The sequence below is a fragment of the Channa argus genome, chromosome 10 (genome assembly GCF_033026475.1).
Source record: "Channa argus isolate prfri chromosome 10, Channa argus male v1.0, whole genome shotgun sequence".
Classification (NCBI taxonomy): domain Eukaryota; kingdom Metazoa; phylum Chordata; class Actinopteri; order Anabantiformes; family Channidae; genus Channa; species Channa argus.
Genome location: NC_090206.1, coordinates 14,555,311 through 14,579,178, shown reverse-complemented (window position 1 = coordinate 14,579,178; position 23,868 = coordinate 14,555,311). Strand labels below are relative to the sequence as shown.

General features: G+C 38.3%; 1 protein-coding gene and 1 long non-coding RNA gene across 3 annotated transcripts; one reads left to right on the top strand and one right to left on the bottom strand.

The window, feature by feature from the left end:
* The first annotated feature begins 904 nt into the window (after positions 1-904).
* Positions 905-23,677, top strand: slc43a1a (solute carrier family 43 member 1a). 2 transcript variants are annotated; one of them, XM_067519534.1, is made up of 15 exons: positions 905-1,156; positions 7,739-7,902; positions 8,444-8,636; positions 9,435-9,490; positions 10,557-10,633; positions 17,868-17,960; positions 18,819-18,952; positions 19,083-19,210; positions 19,446-19,592; positions 19,701-19,736; positions 19,841-19,976; positions 20,182-20,302; positions 20,440-20,513; positions 21,415-21,538; positions 21,772-23,677. In XM_067519534.1, exons 2-15 carry the CDS (start codon positions 7,749-7,751, stop codon positions 21,967-21,969), a joined length of 1,671 nt encoding a protein of 556 aa, XP_067375635.1. In that variant the 5' UTR covers positions 905-1,156; positions 7,739-7,748; the 3' UTR covers positions 21,970-23,677. The 2 variants fall into 2 exon arrangements, with proteins under 2 accessions (XP_067375635.1, XP_067375634.1); XM_067519533.1 differs by lacking the exon at positions 905-1,156 and adding an exon at positions 2,614-2,693.
* LOC137134598 (uncharacterized) lies at positions 10,640-14,472 on the bottom strand. Its single transcript, XR_010915446.1, has 3 exons — positions 13,368-14,472; positions 12,714-12,840; positions 10,640-10,827 (listed from the first exon to the last, which is right to left on the bottom strand). It is a non-coding gene; the product is annotated as an uncharacterized lncRNA (long non-coding RNA).
* Positions 23,678-23,868: the final 191 nt, after the last annotated feature.

Sequence of the window (23,868 nt, the reverse complement as noted above, 5' to 3'; positions counted from 1 at the left end):
TCAGATTAAACTAATGTCAACACTTGCCTCACCATTGAAACAAAATTAGGCCAGCCTGTGTCATTGCTGTAAAGTGTAGGAAAGCATCATGTTCCTTTAAGACAGAAGATGAAATTAGTTTTCACCTTATCTCATTTGTGGGAACCGGATCACTGGACTAGTTTTATATATTTTCCCCAAGTTAGCTGTAACCAAGCAAGTGCAAACCACATGTGTATGTTTGTGTTCTGCTACTTTTTAAATTGATTAGTGCACAGATGTTTGTCAAATTGCATATTTATATTGTCTTTGTTTACCATCAAAATATCACATTTAAATGCACCTGTGAAGATTTGACCACTAAAGGCACTAAGAGTGGGTCCCTGTTTTATTCAATTTTAGACAGATGAAGCAACAAGACTATACCACCTGTAGCCTATCTATTCTTGTCGTTTCACGTCAGTCTACCAATTAACAGGAGACAAGAAATCCAGTAATCCACCAAAAGAAAAAAAAAAAAAAATTGGAACTGCAAGCAGGTGCACATAATAAACACTGGGGTTTCAAACTTCCCAAAAGAAAATGTTTAATGTTGAAGGAGACTCGGTCCTGGTAATTAACCATGGTTATAAATGAGTGTAGGGTTTGTCTGTGTAAAAAAGTGTGAAGCCTGATTGCTGTAATAAAACCTGTTTGTTGAGTAATAATTTGAACGGCAATATTTGTATTTAGGCTAATTTTGGATAATACAATCTAACTGTATGCTTTGTATTTAAGAGTGTTTTGAAGCCTTTGGCAACAGGCTCCATGGACAGCTGTGCTGATGTGTCCCGACTGTGTCCAGAGTGAATGAAGTGCGGATGGTGACTTTTCTCCTCCCCTTGAGGGAGGGAACGTAGAAGTCACATTAAGCTAAGAGGGGAGTGATCAACGAAACCTGAGAGAGAAGAGAAGTGTGGAGTCGATCGAAAACGAGCAGGAAACCTCCACAAAGACAAAAGACAGCAGGGAAAGAAACAAGTTTAATTCCGGGGCTCAGGCTCCTGTTGATTCCCAATCAAAGACAATAAAAATCAACTCTTAAGAGTATTTTTAAATTTCTAATGCAGTGAGCAACAAAAGAAACAGAAAAAGACATTTCAAGCACTTTTCTTCTCCGAAAAGACAAAAAACTGAAGTAAGTAAATTAGTTGTTTTCCTTTGAATATTTAAAAAGTGGCTACTGTGTGTTTATAACTATGTCATTTACTATATTTTATATGGCGGGAACCGAACCAACCGGTAGTAGATGCTACACGTGGCATGAGAGATAATGACAACTTTTATATGAAAGGCCCACTGTATTGACTGCAATGGGATTTAAGACAATTCTCGTGTATGTTGGGAGAGGGAACTACACCAAGTATGGTTGAAATTAAGAGATTGTCAGGAGGTGATTATTCCATGGCTGTTTCGGGAAGTGACTGCACATGCTGTCCCAGTGCGCTTTTCACGGTTTTAAAACGTAGTACTAACCTATTGTTTTACTTCATTCACTGAATGTTGCTAGAGTAGTATCCGTGTATGCGTAGAAACACGTTCACGGGTGCAGATGTTTGACAGATGTCTTTGTTACACTCTTAATTTGTACAATTCTCCAGTTTTAAGAAGCAACATGTTTCTGCTAGGACGATTAAAGTCTAGACATCCTATGTTGCCTTCACGGGCACCCCATAAAAGCGAGATTCCAAAGAAACGGGCCCATTCTATGATAGATTCAAGCCACAGAACAATTTAACTTTTAAAATATCTACAGAAACTTTTAAAGGTGAAAATTTTTAATTGACAACCTGACAACTAGAGTCCACATTAAGGCAGGAATTAGCCTAGTATTTTCATTGTTGATTTATCCATAGGGTTGTTTTCTGACTCAACATTTTGTCTATGAAGTATCAGAAAAAGTGGCCAAGAATGGCTAGGATGTTATTATTTTTGTTTAGTACAAAACACCGCAAACTATTTTTATATGAAAGAAACTGGACTGATTGAGTGAGGGGGTGATTTATTATTATCTGGGTTTCGATTAATTTGGAGGCTGATAAAGCATCAGAAAATAGTGCTAAATTACTATGAGCACTTCAGAATGTTCATTCACAGGTGCCCAAGTCTTCAAGGTGATTGTGGTTATTTAGATTGTATTGTGTGACCAAGGGTCTAAAACACTAAATTAATTTTGAATGAACGAAATTAATTTTTGAAAAAGTTGACTAAATTAAAATACTAATCTTAAAATAACTTTAGATGAATGTTTTTTTACCAATAGCTTTAAATAATCACAAAACACATTAGTGAACCTATGCCTCAATGAATTATCTGTGTAATAGTTATGGAAGCAGGCATTGGGAAACCTAATGTCTGGCCATTTTCCAACTTTTGGGAAGTTTTTTCAATGGGTTAAAGTCAGAATCCCAACATTTCCGGCAGCATGTGAATGTATCAGCAGACTTGCTAGCTTTTCAGCTTCCACCCCGCAGGGCCGGTAACCAGAGACTGGGCTTAGGTCATGCCCGGTGACAGACAGCTGCCCGACGGCCGTGCTGCTTCGAGGTTTGGACCCCTCGGGGAACAGAGGCTCCTACGGCGTGTGGTTTATTTTCCTGGAAACTTGTGATGATAAAGAGTTTACCCTGTGATCCTTTGTATCCGGCAGCGGTTGATAAACAGGAGTGGTCAAGGTCAGAAACATCCCCACAGGGAAAAAAGAGCAGGGCTGGATGGGAGCAGCAAACTTCTGACTAGAAAGCTAGCTAGACATGTAAAAATCTATAATAACATACCTTATAAATACCAAAACACTCGTTGATATCATGGCTGCAATATTGCGTTATTCAGCTGCTGCAGAGCACAGGTATCTAAGAACCACCTTCCTTATATGGTGTTCTTCCAGCTTCACCTACTTTTGTAACACACTTCACAGTTTTATGATAGGTGGTCACAAATACCTGCCGACCCTCAGAGAACCTGTCTCTGTCTGTCTTTGTTGTGTGTTGGCTTTGCTGCATCAAAACACTTGGTCACTCCTCATCAATACACAGAACATTTGGTTAATTAGGTGCTAAATACAGTAACAGCTGTGCCGTGAGCAGCACTTAATGTGTGGGACACCAAAAGGTAGAAAGTGTGATAAGCACACAGTGGAGAAAGGAGGCTTTGTTGTATCAAACTTTCTTATCTTAATCAGTCAACTTGGTCATATAACCTGAGCTTAAAAAGAAACTTTGTGAAATCAGTAGCCCGGATTCTATGTTGGATTTATGACATTGTCTCCTGAGCAGTGACTACCACGAGTTTGCATGCAATGTGTAGCATTTATTGTATGTGTTGATACTTGTGATGCAGCCTCAGCTCCCTAAATCCAGTCCATGTGACAGTAGCATCTATTCTTAGGCCTTAGGTCTGTTCATGTTTGAAAGGCTGTTCTGTCTGTCGGTTGTGCCGCATCAACACATGATGAAATACTTGACAACATTTAAATCCTGGTTTCTAGAATGTGTACATCTCTGAAACTAGTTCTGTATTTTATATTTTGAACAGATTGTTAAACAAATAGAAAGCATCAAAGCAATGTCCTATCAGAAAAATGTTTACATTTCATGAGATGCAAGTGTAAGAAAAAGCAGAAAGGAATTTTTTTGTTTGATTTTTTAATAGTGCTAAACCACCATGCGGACAAAATTATCTGCTGTGGTAACGCTGAACTTATAGGATTAACTGAAAGGACAAAGTAAACAAATAAATAAATTTCTAATTGTCAAAGCATACAAAGATAGATTTATGTCTGGCTTTAAAACAATAATGAAAGCTGGCAACATTGATAACGTTGCTTGGTTCAAAGATAATTAGAAGAAAGGGCTCCTGGTGTAATTCCACATTACTATGAGAAAAAACACAAAGAAGCTGCAGGTGTTTTTTTTTTCACCATCTTTACTATTTTCAGCATCCATGTCTACATTTGAATAAGAGCAGCTCACATCTGGATACATGATATGTTTCTTGGTGGTAGTGAAGGTGTTATGATGTGGGTTTAGACACATCACAGTATCTAAAAAGGAAAGTTGAAAATAATTAAATAATCAAAAAAAAAAACAGAGATTGCAGCTGCTTCAATTGAGTAGCTTCAATAAAGGTTTTGTTCAGTTTCACATAATTTAATAGAGTGAGACGAACAGTGTGTGACAAAGTGCAGAGAGTCTAAGCATTTCCTTAACATACAAACAGCTAGAAGAAACTGAGAAGACAAAATGTTTAAATGCTACGATTGTAATACTGATTTAAACAAAATTTCTAGCAAGTCCTAGGTACCTTAATGAGCAGGACCAAGAGGTCTTATTTGCTCAAAATCTGGACTATAGTCTATAGTAAAATAAAAGTCTTATTTTAAATCTTAGATGACAAGCACAGTTACAAACATACTAAAAACACTAGTTTTTAAAAGCACTAGTATATTTCCAAGGTAGAGAATCATGTCTCTAAATGTCTACAACCCTCTGAACTGCCTGTGATTTAATTAACTGCTCTATTGCCTCGTTGTTGAGACGTGGGCTATTGTGTGTATACATTGAGTGGTCTTTGTCATGGGGTGTCAGTTACACAGAAATCCCCCTTTTTAAAATGTCTTTTCAGCACAAAGGCAGTTCACTGGGCTACGGATAATCTCATTACACTCACCCCAGAAGCATGGGCACACACAGAGATAAATTTGTCCCATTAGATTGTCACCAACACAACACACACACACTGGCTCAAGACATGCCCTAATTAGGAAATTGTGAAAGTGTTTCCTTTTTAAAGGTCATGGATGCAGACCCCTCCTATTTCTTTCCTTTTTTACTGGTTCAAAACCAAAAAGAAAAGCTAATCTTTTAATCTTTTTATCTTGTTTAGATGTTTTTCACGTCAAGGTGGTCATGACTGGATTCTGTTGTAGGAATTTACTGCTTGGGGTTATCGTGACCTGTCCTGTGTGTGTGTGTGCATGCGCGTGTGTGTGCACTCTTGGATTTGTTACATAGTTATGGCCACCTTTTTTTTCTCTTTTTGCTAAAAACTATGTTAACTACTCACTTTTAAAAAGGTAAACTGTGGTGGCATGCACACATCCTGTGCTGCTTTCATATGGAAATATCATCATTTTAAATCACTATCCTTATTTCAGAGTCACAGTGAGGGTCAGCATTGTTTCCTTTGGTTACGATGAAGGGTGAAATAGCTGCTATCTAGACAGCACAGTGGGTGGATTGCTATGAACAATGCAGAGCAAGGTGTCAATGACCCAAGTGGCATTTACAAACCAATGACTGGTCATGTGGGCAATTACCAGGCAGATGAGGAGAAAAAACTTCTGAAGAGACCCCCATCAGTTACCCCTGTAAATATCTGTTTTCATTCAGTGGAGATTAGAGCACGGCGAATAAGCTCTGGGGCTAGTTTACCAATGACGAACTTCTAACTTTAACTGACTGAACCGTGGCGCCTTCTCCATGGCAACAGTTACACTTGTCTTCTGCGATATGGGAGATAAACATAACACCACAGTCACCACGGTCCTTTCTCATTTGGCCATGTTGTAGCCACTCATTCTTATCAAATTCAAATCTTAGACAAAATGTTTTGACTCGTATTCCACAGTCCCCAAGAATGTCCCATATACTCACATAATACATTTACTAGGGACTTATGGTACAGTTAACACTTATTATAATACAGTTATCTGGCACTAGACATAACACTGACTTAAAGATTTAAAGCTGTTTTGGCTCCTACACTTTTCGGCCCCAAATTGAAAGACTAACAATTTTTTGCAATTACAATCTGTCGCTCCCAAATACCTCCATGATCAGAGCCAGCTGGTGGATTGAAAATCCACTCAATTACATTCTGGTGTAGTGCATGTTGTATATTTTCTTGATTCCATTCATTTATTGCTTCCCAAAGTTTTCATCCAGCACAAAAAAAAAATTGTGCCATTATCTGAACAAAGTATAGAAACTTGACCCCTCCTACACACAAAACATCTAATTGCATTTAAGCAGGAATTAGGGGTGTGGGTGAATTCTATGCACACGCCTCTAGTTGTTAGGCAGTTAAGCAAGTAAGTAAGCCTAACTAAGTAAGGTCCACAATAGTCGACACCTACCAAATGGGGGTTCATTAGGCACAAGTATGAAATTTTTTGTTCACCTTTCTTTGTACTGATTTTCTTGACAGGAATTTTCTCACTGTGGAGTTTGCTATGGGAATCCAATCTTTTTGACGGTGTTTGGAAATCATAACATTTCTTCCACCATGCCCGATTTTCTTATGGATGTCTCAGTGTTAGGGTGGGGATGTGTGCATCCTTTGGATTGATTGCTGGATGCTAAGTTTCAGCTGGCAAGGCAGATATACTGAGACGGCCTCCCCCTCTAAGTATCCGATTTTCAAGAACACCTCTCTGCTATTGCTTGCCCATATTGTTGAGTAAAACCCTCCTAAGGCATATAGGACTTTAAGTTTCAGAATACAGGCCAACACCTTCAGTTACACTGCTGATGGATTTCAGACAGTCATCTATGTAAAAGTTGTTGAGTACTGTATCTACAGCTGTTAGTTAAAAGGTTTCTGTTATCTTTTGCAGTTTGTTTTTAGTGAAACGTTTGCACAACTGGAGCATGATGCGGTCACAAACAGGTGTACACATTTTACACATTTTATATTCAAACAAGTTCTGTTCTGTGTCGCCGTTAGGCCACCAGAGGAAACGCAAAAGTCTGTGTCTTCATCAGGAAGTCTCACCTGGTGATACATTGTTTTTTCCTCCTTTTGAATCAGTTGCTTTTCTGGTACCTTGACCGCATGGCCTTTGTCTATTATCTCACTCATGAAAGCATTGTACTCTTCGTTGAATGCTGTATTCTTCTCAAATTTTCTTCAGAGCTTCTTGAATTGCTGCATTCTTGTTTAAGATAGTGTGGTGAGCATTTCTCATAGGGAGTCCAACATAATAATGACTATTAGCATGATACACAGTTTTTTTAATCACCCATTGTCATCTCCATTTTCTCTGTGTACAGAGTATGGTCCATTGTCTTTGCGGTTTATCACCTTCCATGGGTTCTAATGCCTTGTGACCATTGGCTCCAATAAGAAGTCTTATCTCAGCAATGATGATGGGCAACTTAACATCACTGAAACAAAAGCACTTTTCTATGTAATTGTGTGTTGGTATATTATTTTTTGAAACCCGGAACGGCAGACTTTGTGAATACTTAATCAAATCAGTAAAGTTGCTGCTTTCAAACCCCCTAACATCCTGTCTGAGATTATATAACTTTCTACTTGTTGCTTTGGACCCATAGTTTCAGCTTAAGTTCAAATCTTGTACCCTGTAGGTTCAACAGTCTAGCCAATGCATCAGTGCAGAAAGTAGCAGAGCTGCTTTGGTCCATAAATGCATATGTCTCCACCACTTTGCTACCTTTCTTTGACTTCACTTTAAATGGCATAGTGACAAGAATACAATCATCAGAACAGAGCAAACTAACAAATTAGCAACTGTTATACTTTTTTTCAATTCCGAAAATGTTTATCAATACATTTTATTGTCTATTGGTTGCACACATGTTGCCATCCAGTGTCTTCTAAATTTTTTCTGACTTTTTGATTATTTTCTCCCCTTATTTAACCCCCTTTACATCTTTGCACTGTTCCTGCCACTGTCCTCGTCTTTCCTCTACCACAGAGCAGCAGTGATGGCACCCTCGCTCATCCAGGCCTACAGAAGGCGCTGGTGGATGGCAGTGACAGCGGTGATTGAAAACCTACTGTGTTCGGCTGTTTTACTCGGTTGGGCCTCCCTGCTCATTATGTTGAAAAAGGAAGGCTTCTACTCCCATCTGTGCTCAGGTAAAATCAATAAACCTTCAACATCTGATGGAGATCCTGGCGACACAATTTGTCAATAAGAGCTTGAATAAAAAATAAAAAGACTCAAGAAATAACTAAAAAACACTTCCAATGTGAATTCTTCAGGAATTTCCGAGCAAAGCTGAAAAATACTGTTTTTGCTGAAACAGATGAAATACTGGTTGGGCAAACTTCAAACTCAGTTAGCCTTACAAATTTCAAAAGCAAATACTGATGAGATAATTGCTGGAGCATTCACATTGGATTAAGATTAGGATATCACAGTGTTAGATTAAAAATAAAAACTTTTATTACTATTATTAAATTATTATTACACACACAATACAACAGCTTAGTCTGAGTAAAAACAAAGCAGTCCGGGTAAAATAACCCCAACAATCTATTACAGAAAGACTGAAAAGGAATTTTATGCAACAATAAGTGTGTGTTTTTAGTTACTTGTCCAATACTTTTGGGTCTTTCTCTGTAAACATTTTACCACTTGCCTCTGGTATCAACCCTCATTTTTTTGTTCCTACAGAGAATGATTCCGTGGTGGTGTCTTTGGGAAACACATCCAACACTGAGGTTAAAGAGTTGCCCAGCTGTGTAGAACAGGAAGAGATGCTAAATCTGGGCTTCACTATTGGTTCCTTCTTGCTTAGCGCAACCACCCTGCCACTCGGTATCCTTATGGACAAGTTTGGGCCACGTCCAATTCGCCTGATGGGCAGGTAATGTTTGTAAAAACATTTACAGACAGGTCACATTTGTGATACTTCCCTAGTTTGCTTAACCTTCCCCATGTTTAGTTGCTCTAGTACTGGTTCTTCTACTTTTATGTTCATGTGAGTTACTTAGTCTTGTCATAAGGTCATGTCAGTTTTGTCATACCTCCTGGAGCAATTTGTAGTTAGTCCTAGTACCTTTAGTCATGGCCACACAGCTAATCGCTGTTTTTGCACTTAGCTCATCATTTATACAAAACTGTGACAGGTGTCTTTTAATAGTCAACAGATTTTTTTAAATCTAAACTTTTTTAAAATGTGATAATCTTATATGGACAAGTGTAAGGCTTTATGAAAATGTTAAAAATACACAAATTACATTTATCAAGGCTAAGTCAGTCATAAGGTCGTCCATACCAGATAGTTTGATAGAGAAACATACATTTAAACATGATTGTTAATGTTTAAACAAGTTTTCAAACCAAAAATTTGACAAAGTTTCCTTCTTTTGGAGGCAACTAACTCCAGAATATGTAGAACTGTACTTTTAATGTTTGAAAATAAATTTCAACTTTAGGTTAACAGGCATACTACCCAGGTGAGTGGTTTTCACCTAAAAACGTGGCAGTCGAATGAATGTTAAGTCACCAGCAGTTCCTTTTTCTGTGGTGTTTCTAACATGGTCCCCTGGGAGTTTCTATGTCTCAGTGTATTTGTGTATACAGGCACAAATTTGAATGTCTGATTTCCATCATCAAGTACAGTCAGCTAGAGTTTAAAATTACTTGTTTCATTTCTTTGCAGTGCATGTTTCGGTCTGTCCTGTGTTATAATGGCATTGTCAACATACAACCCTCAAAGTGAGTACATTTACTTACACTAACATATGTGCTAAATATCAGTTCATCAACTGCAAAAGTCCACTTACTTACTTACTTTGCATACATATTTATTTGAACATTATGTAGCAGAGCTTTTCCACTCTGTGGGACACTTCACAAACCACAATGTCAAGCCCATCAACATTCTGTGTGTTAAGATATGATTCATGTACAGTATTTATTCACACTGTTCAGAGAGTTATGTTAATTAATCTAAACTATTTAATTTACAAAGCACATTTGTGGCATTTACAATGTTGACAACAAAAGGTCAGATCAAGTAAAAAAAATCAAATAAAACCGTACATCAAGTCAATTTTTATTTCAAGCTGGCTGCAGGTTCTGTGAGGGCACTGCATTAGATGATCAATGTTATGTTATGTATATGTTCATTAACAAAACAAACTGCAAAACCAAAAAAACTACGCTGGGTACCAACAAGACACCTGCCTTCCAGATTTGTAGACTTTTAGCAGTTGACTGGAATCCTCATTAAAATAGGAGGAGCCAAGGATCAAGGTGAACCTGAAAAACAGCAACAGGCCAAGGCAAAACCTTGAGACGGCCAGTGGGCCGTCACATCAATACATCAGGCTTTGTTTAGTTAAAGACAGAAAAAGTTTCATTCAGACACAGAATTTGATAACGAGGAAAACAAGACTTCAGTCAGCGACATTACAGTTACATTACAAAAGGCTGTCTGTGGTCTCAGAGGGATGGGTGTGAGTTGGTGTATTTACATGAGTAAACCTCTGATGAGAAGAAAACACTCAAGCCTTAGTGGAAGGTAGTTAACATGCTAACTGCAACTAATGTTCTTAAATTTGATTGCTGACCTAAAAATAGTGCAGAACAAAATCAGAAACAGGGTGCATAACACAACAGGAAAATGACAAAGTGAATGAACAGTTAAGAGATTCCATCCAGTTTCTTCCCTCATCTTCACGCACATATGGTTGTACAATGTGGCCTTTGGTGGATGGGTCGAATGTGACGTCCACCAATCTTATTCTGATAATCTTCTCTGTGCTCCTCTTCTTTGTAGTTCTGTCTGCCCTCATCTTCTTGGCTCTCTCCCTGAATGGCTTTGGAGGCATCTGTCTGACCTTCACCTCACTCACGGTGAGACATACCACTAACGAACAGAAAACGAAACAGATGAGGTTCAGACTGATTGATGGAAGATATTACAGACAAATAAAATTATGATATTTACATATTATACTTTATCACCTGGTTAATCAGTACTTGACAATCAGCTTTCTGGATAACATTGTTTGTGTTGTTTTACTTGCCTGGCAGCCAAACTTATTTGTCTGAAACAGAAAATGTAAACCTATTAATAGATAAATAAAATAAATATATTTTGACAATAATTCTATTTTATTATAATAAAAAGCATAACATTTCCAGCTTACAATAATATATAATATCTAGTTTTAAAAATTATTTTGTAAAACGTGCAACATTGGCTTAATTGTTAGAAAGTGGCGTCCACTAATATCAGGGTCATAAAACATTTATGAAGCAACCAAGAATATTACAGGTCAGACACCAGTGAGTGAGCAAAATAATAATAATAATAATAAAAATAACATGTTGATTAAATGTGTATCTGACTACATGAGTTGTCACCTTATATTTAACAAACTGATTGATCAAAATTCTATAGAGCCTGACTCACACATATGTTTTGCTGCTTTAAACATTAACATGAAAATGAGAGAGATACATGCAGGCAGTAGCGTTAATCCACTTTATTATTAAATAATGAAATTGAGCCTACACTGTGACTTTGTGAATTTCTAGAGAAGATTTAACAAAAAAAAAAGGTTTTACAATTTCCTGATTTACTTGCTAACTTTTTGATTTTGGAGTTATAAGTAAATAGCAAACAGTCCCTTACTTGACGCACCAACAGGCGCAGATACTGGGAGGTATAGCTGCTGTATTTTGGATGGTCATTCATAGAAAAATAAGCTGCTTTATAGTGGTTTTACCACATGCGCGATAAAATGACGATGAAAGGTCTCTGGTGTTCCTGAAATGAGCTACTATGGGCACAAGATCGAACACACAGCGCATAGGTCCACAGTGAAATAATACTTTAATAAATTTTTACTTGTTAACTCTGTTAACTCTGTTCATCTGCATTGCAGAGGAACATTATGTAGAGTTAACGTTCAGATTAGCTTTTTAGAGTTATGTTGTGGTGTATGAAGTCATTTGCTCCACTGTTCTCATGTTCATTATAGGAATTAATCAGACCTGAGTGAGGTAGGTAAATCACAAGACAAATTAAGATAGGGAGCTTTTTTTGTACTAATAATTCTCCGGCAACTTCCATCAATCCACCACAATATTAATGGTTTTAATGTTGTGGAGGAAAGGGGTCACCATAGGAGAATTTTAATGCTGGGCATGATCGACACCAATTAGAAAGAAAAAGTTTATGGCAGCTTGCTGTGTGCTTGCAGACCGGTGAATGTATCCATTCCGCCACAACATTAGAGCCACCAGGTGGATCAGCACAGCCAGGCTATAAAATCATCTTTAATAGAGTTTAATTGAAGTACAGTTGGCACCAAGAAAACATTTTTTCCTAGTTTTCCTAACATTCAATACAGATTTGAGAGATTAAAACAAGCTTCCCATCAATCGGACAGGAACATTTTCAGTACATGGATTAGTCATAATCTGCCACCAGTATATGTCATGTCTTTCTTACTGAGCAGAATATTCCATATGTTTGAGTTGAAACTGCAATTAGTGTTTAGGTAAACCCATATACCCGGAAATACTGAATAGAGTTGTGTTGTCCTAAAACAAACAAAAGCAGAAGAGTTTTAGTAGCTGAACGTCTCAGCGTGGTCAGGGTCTTTATTTGAGTCAGCTGTGGAAACACTATGTGTTGCGACTGGGAGCTGTGTTTGTTTGTATTCACATCAGGCATGTGTATTTGCGTGTAATGTGTCAGCTGGTACCAACATTATCAAGTGTGTTTTATTGTTGCCGCTGCCTCCTGTGACCTGGCAAATATTTAGGTCTGTGCTGTGTGTCGGTACATTGAGTGCGAGTTTCTGTCACAGCACATGACTTGTTGCAGATGGAAATGTTTTTCACCAATAACAGCTCGAGGTTGACCACACACCCTCCCCAGAGCTCAGCCCACTCACCTCTGTCAAAAAACTCAAGGCCATACCTTCTCCTGTCTTTGCTGATCCCTCTCACTTCCTTTCATCTTGTCTTTTCCATGTTCATCAGACATCCAGTCCACTTCAGCTCTGCATGACGTTGCACACGTGTCCATGTACTAATGTGTGTGCATGCTTATGTACACACAGGGAGACGAACATGAAACAGATGTTTAGATAAGGAGATTCCGCACTGTTTGAACAGATGACCTGTCCTCTATATGCTTACTGTAGCCAAGCTCTGGAGACAAAAGCTAGAGTAAGAGACCATTATTGTTATTGTCTCAGTCTGTCAGTGGACTAAAGAATATATTCTGTATCTTTACAGTCAGCTGTGCCCTTCAATATCCCTGCAAAAAGTTGCCAATGCTGGTAAACATCTGATGGGCTGTTTTAAAGGAGGAAAGTACAATAACAGTTTGTTTCACCATGAGATATATTCCACATAAAATTTGTGACGTTCGTTTTTTTTTAAGCACAGTTACCACTTTAAAATTCCCCAGACCTGTTGGTGGTCAGTCATTAAAAACTTCAGGTGTGCAGCCAGATTTTGTTCAAACACACTGAAATTCTCTTTAAATTCTCTTAGGAATTCTAAAGTTTCCAAAGGTGCCAAATATGTAAATGGTCTGTATTTATATGTAGTCATTTCCATTACTTACTACACAGTTTCTCAGTTGAGCAATCTTCTGCCCCCTCCTCCTCCTCCTTGTCCCAGTTTGACCTCTGTCTCGCTTTTCCTCCCACTCTCTTCAACTCTAATTGGGTTGTGTGTGTACAAGCACTGCATGACTTTCACGCAAGTGCCTGCTGGTTATTGTTCTGAGGAGTGAATGACGACAGAGCTGAGATCTTATTCAAATATCCCATCATAATTTAAACCACGTGTTTGAACGCAATAACTTAAAAGCATCATAAATCAAGAACACAAAAACTTACGGAAAATTCTGAATATTTTGAATAGAAAAATTACCTCCATGACCTTGATCAAGGAAGTTAACACCTCATTGTTCTACGGACAATATTTACATTTGTGCACACAGTTACTGTGTACAGCAATAATACACAGAGTTGCAAACAAAAGCAGGAAATTCCTAAAAATAAATCTATATGTCATTGCAAGAGATGTAATAATTATAAGCTTTCAATTAAGGATCAGTTTTAATTGTAATTGAAGTCAAATAGAGGTGAAACAGTTTTAACGTCTTCAAACAATTTTGTTTAACTGGTTTTACTTTGAACTGTGTAAAAGAAATTTTTTCTCTTGGAAGAATTGTAGACAGAAATCAGCGTGATGAACCATCTCAGTTTAATACATGCCGGCATGGAGAAGAACACATGGATGTTGAGTGTTGTTTCTGACTTGTATCTCTCAAACCCCTTCTATTTATACTTAAACCCAAGAAAGGAACCACCCTCACAAAACATAAATGAAGAAACCAGGTGCATGCAGTTGACAGTCATCACTCTTGTCCCTTTCTACATTATCTGAAGATATCAGTAACGAAGTCAATAAAACCCTTTTATTACCCTCTTTTAGATCTTGCGACCCCAGGACTAACTATCTGCTACATTGCTTGGGCCTTGTAACAACAAAGTGCCTGCTGTGATCTTAAACATTCCTCCAAACACGACCCATCCTATGATCTCTTGTCCTCTTTGTGACCTCTTCAATAGCTCATCTTGGTTGATTGTTTGCTAATTATCTAACCATATGACTAAATTTACTTTCTTCCCTCACAACTGTATTTGAATATAGTCTTGTCAGTCTGCTGACAAATGGGTAAGTACTGTACCCGATTTTTGTGATAAGAGAGTAATGCAAGTCATACATTTTTGAAGGTCAAGTTTAAAAGGGTATGCATTTTCACCTAATTTAAAAAAGATGCCAGTCCCATTCCATTAAATTTCCATGCAAACACAGCAGCCATAACCAGAGCCTGTGAAGTATTTTATAGCAGTAGCATAGGAAACTTGATGTAAGTTTGAGGTTTCCCTGCAGCTCATTGTTGCTAAATCTTCTTTCTTCTCTTGCATAATTCAAACTGATCAGTCCAAAGAGAAAAGCTTTAAAAAATGTTTTACTTGTAGAGAGTTTAGATTAATCTCTAATCTCATTCATTGTGATAAGTGTGAGTGTGTTATGCACACACACCCTCTTCTTTAGAACTATTGCCTTGCCAAGACAAGTTTTGGCAATATCCAGGTTCTCCCATTGTTAAATGTCCCTACTGGTTCGCATTGAGTATATTCTGTATGAGCATGTGCTGCTTTTGTGTCACAGTGACATCAAAGTAATGCGACAAACCATTTGCATTTACTGTAACATGTGTGGGAAAGCCCTTTGGCTGTATTGGCTGCATGCAGGTTCCTGTTTACAGCTGTTGTAAAAAGTTGGCAATCTTGTAAATGCTCAGTTTGGTCTCAGCCAGGCAGAAGTAAAGATATTTTTAAATTTTCTCAAACAAATATAAGCCAATGCAGGAGATTGGGTAAGACATTCAGATAGATGTGTACAGTCAAATACACAAAAACCTCAAAGGTTAGAGTAATTTTGAGCTTTCAGGCCTCCATACATCCGCCATCTTTACATTTAACTTTAATTTGTTTAAGTACTGCAGCTGAACAAAAGCCATGTGCCACCACTCTGAGCTGTAGGGTTTGAACAGTGTATGTTCACTGAGAGAGGGAGGCAGAGACTTGATGTAGAGAGAAGAAACCAGTGCTAATCAGCTGTGGTTTAGTGTTCCCTGCTGGGATCTTCACAGAAGAGAGAGGAGCTGCAGCTGTGGCCTGCGGAGATCAGTCAAAGCACAGAAAAAAGTTACTCCCACTACTTTATAATTTCTCTTCTTGCTTATTTCTCAGTATATCTTTTATCTCCTTTGATCGCCCGGAATTCCCTTTTATTCCATGTCCTCTGCCTGCACTTAATTCTCTTTTGCATGTTTGCCCACAGGAGTTGCACCAAAACATAGGCGCTCATTAAGCTGCTATATGGCTTGTTCACTCACTGATTAAGGTCTTAATTAAACTCAGTGCCAAATTTTTACAACACCCAAGTGAGTGAGCACAACAGGAGCAGAAGTTGAACTGATGAGTAATGACTAGAGAATGAACCGAAACTCCATTTGTAGGTGACTTTTTGATACCTGTTGACCCTCATGTACCTCCACGCAGTCACGTGTTTCCCTCTACATCCCCTGGCAGCATTAGTATTGCCAGCCATGTGCTGTGAGGCCTGTGTGAAATATGTATTTCTGAAAAACTGCCAGAACACAGGGTTGGGAATCAGGTTTGCTGCTGCCACATGCACCAACTCATCAACACACAGATTTCTCAACTTTTCTTACACTGACACACTGAGGCGGCTGCTGCTACACTTCTGAGGGCAAACATCAGTTAACTGACATTTCACACAGATGGAATATCTTTGCTTTAGCATCAGCAAGAGGGGCACACTCCCCTATGTCTTCAGAGGGTCCTCTCGCCTACATTCGGCTGTCTGAGAGTCTAGCGAGACCGGCTGTGAAGTATTTCGATTCTCAGAATAGCTGAATGATGTTGGGTGTTCTCTGGGATGGTTTTTTCATCTCACTCATATAGCAAGGCTCTGTCTCAAGCATTTTCAGGAAAACTCTTTTTTTCCTGTTTACTTGTCAGCTCCCGAAGTGACCTCAGGCTTTTCCCTACAACTCATAAACCTCTGGCTGCTATGTTAAGTCACTACAGCCTAACTTTAGGACAGCAGTTACCTGTAAATTCTCATTCACACCTTACACTTTGGCATCTTGCTGGACACTGGACCAAACTGAGCTCTAGGAATAGGCTAATAAAGTTCCTAGAACAGTCTGTGGGAAATCTGGATCACTACTTTTACATAGTGTCATTGGCAGTAATGAAAAGTCTCTCAAAACCCTGTGTATTCTACCTGCCTAGCACCAAATAACACAGAGAATTAGTAACTGGCTGGGGGACTATTTAGCAGGTAAAGAGCGAAATATGTCTCTCTTGACTTTAGACAAAAACCAAAGCTAAAAAGGGGGCTGAATGCTGGATTAGAAGTCATCCAAATATATGCTGATGTTGCTCCACATCTGCTTGAAGTGTAAACAGGCAGCTGTTGGCTTTTAAAAATACCAATATGAAATTTATTGATACATGGTTTGCTGGTGTTGTATTTATTATCATTATTGTGATGCTTCCATGTGGCCAATAATCAGTTAGTCCTGGTTTCGGAAACTTTGGTGGACACTAAAATACTGTACTATTCTCATTGCATTTACAGTGTGTAATTGCTGGATTTATACTAGCCATCATCCTGTATTCTTACACTTATATAAATTCATCTCTGAGTTGAATGTGAGCTGGTCCAGCTTGTGTAGGGATGTGGAAGGTGCACGCATTTACGGAAAGGGGAAAAAAGGTGCACTGATATTACTTAGTGATCCATGACCCAGCAAGGAAAAATAGGTGACAGCAAGAGAAATTTGGAAAGGGACAATTGAGGGAGAATGCTGCACATTTAAAATCCCACATGTGATTTTATAATACTGATTGACTGATTTGAAACTCTAATCAAAGGACACTAAGTGCTGCCAACACAATAGAACATTGTTTTGTTCAGTAAGCTACTTAACCACTGTAATTTGTTAGACCTCATATATGATGTCTTAGTGCCTGGTGCTTGCCACCTTATCATGCATGCCCCCTGGCTGGGCCCAAAAAGCTCAGTAAAGTTCATGGAGAACTGGCTTCAACATCTTTATTCCTAACTTAAAGAAGTTGTTGGTATGTGCGCATAGCTATTGCTCACTGTATTTCCACCATAAGGTCAGGACTCAAACTGGGTCATGGCTGTGATTCTTGTTTCCTGTGACATGGAAACTAATATTTTTTTAATGAGTCCGCTCAGCAGGAAGAGATCAGTGTAACTGGGTGCAGACTCAGTGGGCAGGAAAAACTAATTCATTCTGCTTCTACAAGACTCTGCTACAAGTCTGCTCTCTGGTGCTCAAAATAACATACTGCAATACGCATTTTTGACTTAGCATTAAGTTCACAGTGTAGAAATAAAGGCAAATGAGATCTCTTTAAATGAGATATATTTTGTCTGTTTATAGCATTTGTTTAATATTTTACTCCTCTCTCTATCTTTGCAGCTCCCCAACATGTTTGGTGCGCTGAGCTCCACGATCCTGTCTTTAATGATTGGTTCTTATGCCTCCTCTGCTGTCACCTTCCCCGGAGTAAAGGTAAATCACAAGTTGTATTAACATTAGTCTGTTATACTGGTATATTCTACGTGCCTTTCTCCAATAAACCATATTAATGTGTAACACTCATATTATGATCCGATGCCTTTGGGGTGTTGTTTGTTTGATTTTGTTTTAACTTAATGAGAGACATTTTGACTCTCATCTGGTCTTTTTTTGACACCTTGAAAATGCTTGGAGTCAAGTTTCACTGAAACTGGATGTGCAGTCTTTGATTTTTATAGAAATCATTGTGTGGGAGTGCAGAGCAGTGTAGCTCAAATTACTTTGCATTCAATCTTTAACGCTGCAATAATTCAAAATTCTATGTTGAATGATAAATGGCACTTGTATCCAAAGTGCTTTACAATGTTGCTTCTCATTCACACACCAACCGATGGAGGTGGGCTCCATGCATGGTGCTTGCTGACCCACCTAACTTGGGGTTCAACTTGCTTGTTTGTAGTTAAATACTGTTATTTCCAAATCCTGCAGTTTTTACAGCTTCAGAGAGCTTTTGTTGCCTCGTTTACACATCTTGTTGATTTTCCAGCCACTAACTCCACTTGCATCAACTTTTGTTTCAAACAGCAGCAGAACCAACAGCGGTCTGCACAAAACGGCTTTCAGACAAAGTTAGGAATTATCTAGTGGATATCGAAGAGCATTTAGCAACAACCAACTAAATTCAAGTCAGTTGACCAGAAACAAGATATTAAATGATTGCTAATGTTGCTCTGCACTGGATATAAAAAGTAGATCTTTTGATAAAATTCACCATAAAATATAAAAGGTGCCTTTTAAAAGGTGCTTTTAAAAACAAAAAACAAATAATCGGCTTCATCTCGCTCTTTCCAGCTGATCTATGATTCAGGCGTGTCCTTTATGGCAATCATGTGGGCGTGGGCGGTTCTGGCTGGATGTGTCTTATTCAACTGTTTCTTCAACTGGCCTGTAGAAGGCTTCCCAACACCTGATGAGATTGACTACAGGTCGGTGTGGACGGCACTTTGTTGCCTCACCTCATGTCAGTGCTACAGTGGCACAAATGTTTTTATCAGAAGTTTAGCTTATCAGTTTACCACCATAATAAGCTTTTGTATATCTGTGTGTATTTAACAGTAAGATCCTCACGCTGCGAGAGCTTCCATCATCAGACCAGAAGGTTGATGGAGAAACACTGAGCGAGAAACATGGAGATGTCCAACAATCAAGAGAGAAAATTCCTAATAGACCTGATGTTGCATCCAGTAGGTCATCAAACAGCACAAACTGCTTTATATCAGTGGTTCCAAAAGTAACACTTCTTTTTAATTTCGTTTTTAATGCAAAATTATGATCTACAGTATATGAAAAACTGAGACTGACACGCTGGATGTCTCAACATTTACACTTAAACCAATAAGAATCAAAGTCCTTGACTCCATTCACATACTTTATATGTATATTTACGTTAAATAAAACAGAAATCTGCTTGTCTCTCAGATGCTATTCCCTTCCGTCGGTCAGTATTCTCTCCCATCTTCCTGTGGAGTCTGATTACAATGGGCATGTCCCAGTTGAGGATCATCTTCTATATGGGAGCTATGAACAAGATGCTGGAGTTTATGGTCACCTATGGGCAAGAGCATCGTAAGTATCAAACCCTCAACCACCATCACAGCAAACAAACACTTGGTTTCAAATATTATTGTGCATTATCAGAAAAATTACTTAAAGAGACGTTTTTATGTATTTCAGCATCTGAGGACCTGGTGAAGGAGGCAGAAATGGAAGGTGTGCAATATGTTAACATGCCTTTAAATTTGTACACTTTATGTAACTTGTTTTGCATAGCTTTTAGGTTCTGTTTTAATTTGATTTATTTTGTTCTCATTCAGTGAGTTTCTATTCATCCATCTTCGGGACACTGCAGCTGGTGTGTCTTGTCACGTGTCCTCTGATTGGATACATTATGGACTGGAAGATGAAGGAGTGTAAAGAGGAGGAGACTGACCTCTCCAGCACAAAGCAGAGGTACAATTCATGTAGTGATGGGACTTGAAAAAGCTCTATAAGATTTTTGACAAATATTAAATTCTTTGTCTCTATATCAATTGTCAGGGGATGAAAATCTTACATATTGTAAACATGACTTGGTCATTGTCGTTTGCTGTAAGGGATGGTTTCATTATAACTGACATTAAAACACATTTTTTTGGTGTCACAATGGACCAACCAGTTGGCCCAGGAGAGACCGTAAGATCCAAAAAGTGACCAATGCCATGAGAGCCTTCACCCTAACCAACCTGCTACTCCTTGGGTTTGGCATCTGCTGTCTCATAGACAACCTGCCACTGCAGGTAGTGCGCACACTTCTGACCACACACACACGCACATACAGTATTAGGTAGACAACAAGGAAATTATAAAAAAAAAAAACTACCAATATTGCAGCAGTGCGAGATCCAATGATTGTGTCTTTTTCTACTTCCTTTAGATTTTTACCTTCATTCTTCACACTATGGTCCGAGGCTTCATCCACTCCTGCTGCGGTGGTCTTTATGCTGCTGTGTGAGTCTTGTCAATTCATGGCTATGATAAAGTGTAAAGTTCCTTTTTAAATCCTGAAGCAATTGCTAAAGTTGTGTCAATAACAAAACAAGTAGATGGACAGTTATGAAGGTTTGCCTTTAGCCACCATTAATAACTAAAATTCATTAGTAAGCATTCATTCATTGCCTATACAATGGACTACATTTCATCAGTTACGTGGCTGTATAAATACTGTAAAACTGTCAGCTGAGATTCTTATCATATGTGTAACACACAGTATATTGTGGTTCATGCAGTTAAAGAAACACCTAAGTGAAGCAGAGCTCATCGAAGTACATGCCATCATATCCTGGCAATGAGACAACAAACTCTTTTCTGACCTTTTTAAGGTGTTTTCCAGCACTATATAAACACCAAACAGCAAGAAGTACTTCAGTACAGTGTGATAAATGTAACCAGATGTGGTGATAAAAATTGGGGGAGTTTTGTGTATTTAACAACCACAACACTGCAACCACAAAACATATTCCCTTCAAAAAATGTATATTTTGTTGGCTGGATTTAAAATCTAGCCTGCAACTACTGTGAGATGTTTCTGTAGTCTTGTGATAAGTGTTAATGCCTGGTACAATGCCAGCCAGTGTGTGGGCCTTTACACTGCAGACATATCAGGATAAATGCACTTCTGCAAATTACAATGACAAGCTGATGAGTGGCCTCCAGAGCCACATCAGTATGAAAACCTCCATACGAAAATAAACTCCCTGAAACTGAGAAGTGCTCAGCATCTCGGTTTGCTTCATCTGTCGATAGCAGAAACAATTACTTCATCCTATGTTATTCATGAGATTAGGCTGGAACACAGTCTAATTTAATTTGATGTTTCAAACACTTGGTAACCACCCTGTTTCTCCCGCAGCTACCCGTCCAACCATTTTGGCACCCTAACAGGCCTTCAGTCCATGATCAGCGCTTTGATCGCTCTGCTGCAGCAGCCACTTTTCATGGCCATGCTTGGACCACTGAAAGGAGACCCCTATTGGGTTAGGACACACATTTGTCTCTGCATGCCTACACACTTCACACACACAGAGATGCAAAAGGGATCTCAGCATTCTCCACTGTGACATAAATAAAGTTGCATATATGCCACAGATGCTGAACTTGATCATATGCGGACTCAACATTTTATATTATTTATTTTATCTGGTTCAGTCCTGGAAATGAAAAGGGTAAATTGGTCACTCTTCTCACATCTTATTATCTTGTCCTTCAGATCAATCTCGGCCTGCTGATCTTCACATTCTTTGGCTTTTTGCTGCCGGGTTACCTGTTCTACCTCCGCAGACACCTGGTGAGGGAAATGGAGGCGAGAGACAAACCGGTTGCCGGTCAGGAGAGGCAGGCACTCAACTACACAGATGCCAATGGCCACAAACCACACAGCAACGGCGTGGCTCCTGTTGAGGCGTAGAGGGCATTATGAATCTTTCGGGAGATGTGTCAAGATAATTTGTTGCTGTTTATTTATTTTGACATAGGTCAAAGAGCCAAGCTATTGTGATTTATAAGTATAGATTTCATTCGTAAATTGAAACATGCAGACAAACTGGCCTCTGTGTGTCACACTGCAGAGTTTACAATACTTGAATTGCTGTTAAGTAGTTTCTCAAAGACTCCTGATAGCGTTTGCAATAATTGCTAACACCAAAGAACAGCCTTAAGATATTAGAAAACAAACGTTCCTCTTTAGTATTATTTAAACATTGTGCTTAAAGAAGTGGACTTTGGATATTTTGCAAAAGCTCATCAGCAAATTTATAAGCATACATCTTTAAAACACTTTTAAAAGCATACAGGCTATCAAATAGAAAAAATAAAGCATCTGAACACTCAAATACCAGAATTCTGGTACATACGAAGAAGCTTCTTTTCACAGATACATAAACAAATGGTTGGTCGCAGAGACACCCTATCTACCTCCCTATATTTCCTTTTGATTATTGTTTGTTTCATGCCAACTGGCTCCCATGTCCATTTATTTGTTTTACTTTTCACATTAAGAATTATTAATCCTTTAAATGTGAAAATGTGACGAACGGTGGAGACTTGTTTGTTAGAGGTAAAACTGATTCAGCCCTGGTATTTCTGAACTTTTATTTCACCTGCAACAATATTAAAGATCGTTTTTTGTGTGTTTTATGAAACACTTTGTGCTGCTTTATACACAGTGGAGTTGCAGACAGCATTACTAGTGTATAAATATGTATTTAAGTGTTTTTTTTGTAGTGCAGTGGCATTAAAAAGGGAAGCTTTTTTATTCTGCTACTGCCTTTTTGTCAAGTATTGATTTTGAAATTTTTTTTCTGTATATAGAACAGAGGTGGGTCTTGTTTTTGTTACATATTCTGCTTGCTTTACTATATATAGGGTGTGTACAGTATGTTACAGTATACCAATGGGTGTAGTTTAAAATGTTTTAATGTATGAAATATTTTGTAATGTGTAATTTCCGAAATATTTGACTGGCTCAATCTCCATATTAAGACTGTGCTAATTGAATTATTACTTCTGTTGTGCCTTCTACTTTTTAAATGTATCAAAATTCATATATATTTACTCCCACTGGGAGAGTCTTGATTTTTGCCTGTGCTGATATCTTGGCTTGATTGCAGTAGAACCTAGTGTGATAGTACTGCCTCTACCAAATGACTGCGTAAACCAAAGCCATGATCAGGGACTCTAAATCTTTTTGACACTACAGCATTTTTCCTCATGAGAACATACAGAGGAAAGAATGAACAACAAGATAGCCTTTGATACAAAGTATTAACCCTGTGTCAAACAGATATTATGTTAGGGGCTGTACTTTGTGCTGTTGAGTAGAAATACTGTCAACCACATTTATGAGCTGAGAAAGATTTCCAGTTTGGCCTATGTAAATACTTCCTGCCTTTCACTATTTATTGTTGGAGAGCACTGTAACAGCAATTCCAGAGGCTACCTGGTCTCTTTGTATGTTGAAAGTTGCAGCTATAAAACTGTTTGTCAGAACTGTGTTAAAACTGATCCGTAATGCCAAATGGCATTAAAGTGACTCTGTTTGCTTATCCCTTTGTTAACTGGATTTACAGCAGCTGCTGCAACAAAAATAAACACATTTTGCTTTATGTTTAACGTAAGATTGAACTACAGTGGTATGTCTAATCTACCTTTTCTCTGAGTTGAAGTGCTAATTTCTATAAATGTACACCTATCTTTCCTGCCTAAATATATGCAGCTCAAAGCAATTGAAAAATAACTAAGAACACAAATGTATTAGGTGTTTTTTCCCTCTCATGTATTACATTGTTTCCCACTAAAACTGCATCAG

What these genes read in the sequence shown, in the direction of transcription:
- slc43a1a (XM_067519533.1), top strand. Translation starts at nt 2,629, where the DNA reads ATGATAAAGAGTTTACCCTGTGATCCTTTGTATCCGGCAGCGGTTGAT. An exon ending in TGACCTTCACCTCACTCACG is followed by an intron (nt 10,634 to 17,867) that starts GTGAGACATACC and finishes CTATCTTTGCAG; the next exon opens with CTCCCCAACATGTTTGGTGC. An exon ending in TCACCTTCCCCGGAGTAAAG is followed by an intron (nt 17,961 to 18,818) that starts GTAAATCACAAG and finishes CGCTCTTTCCAG; the next exon opens with CTGATCTATGATTCAGGCGT.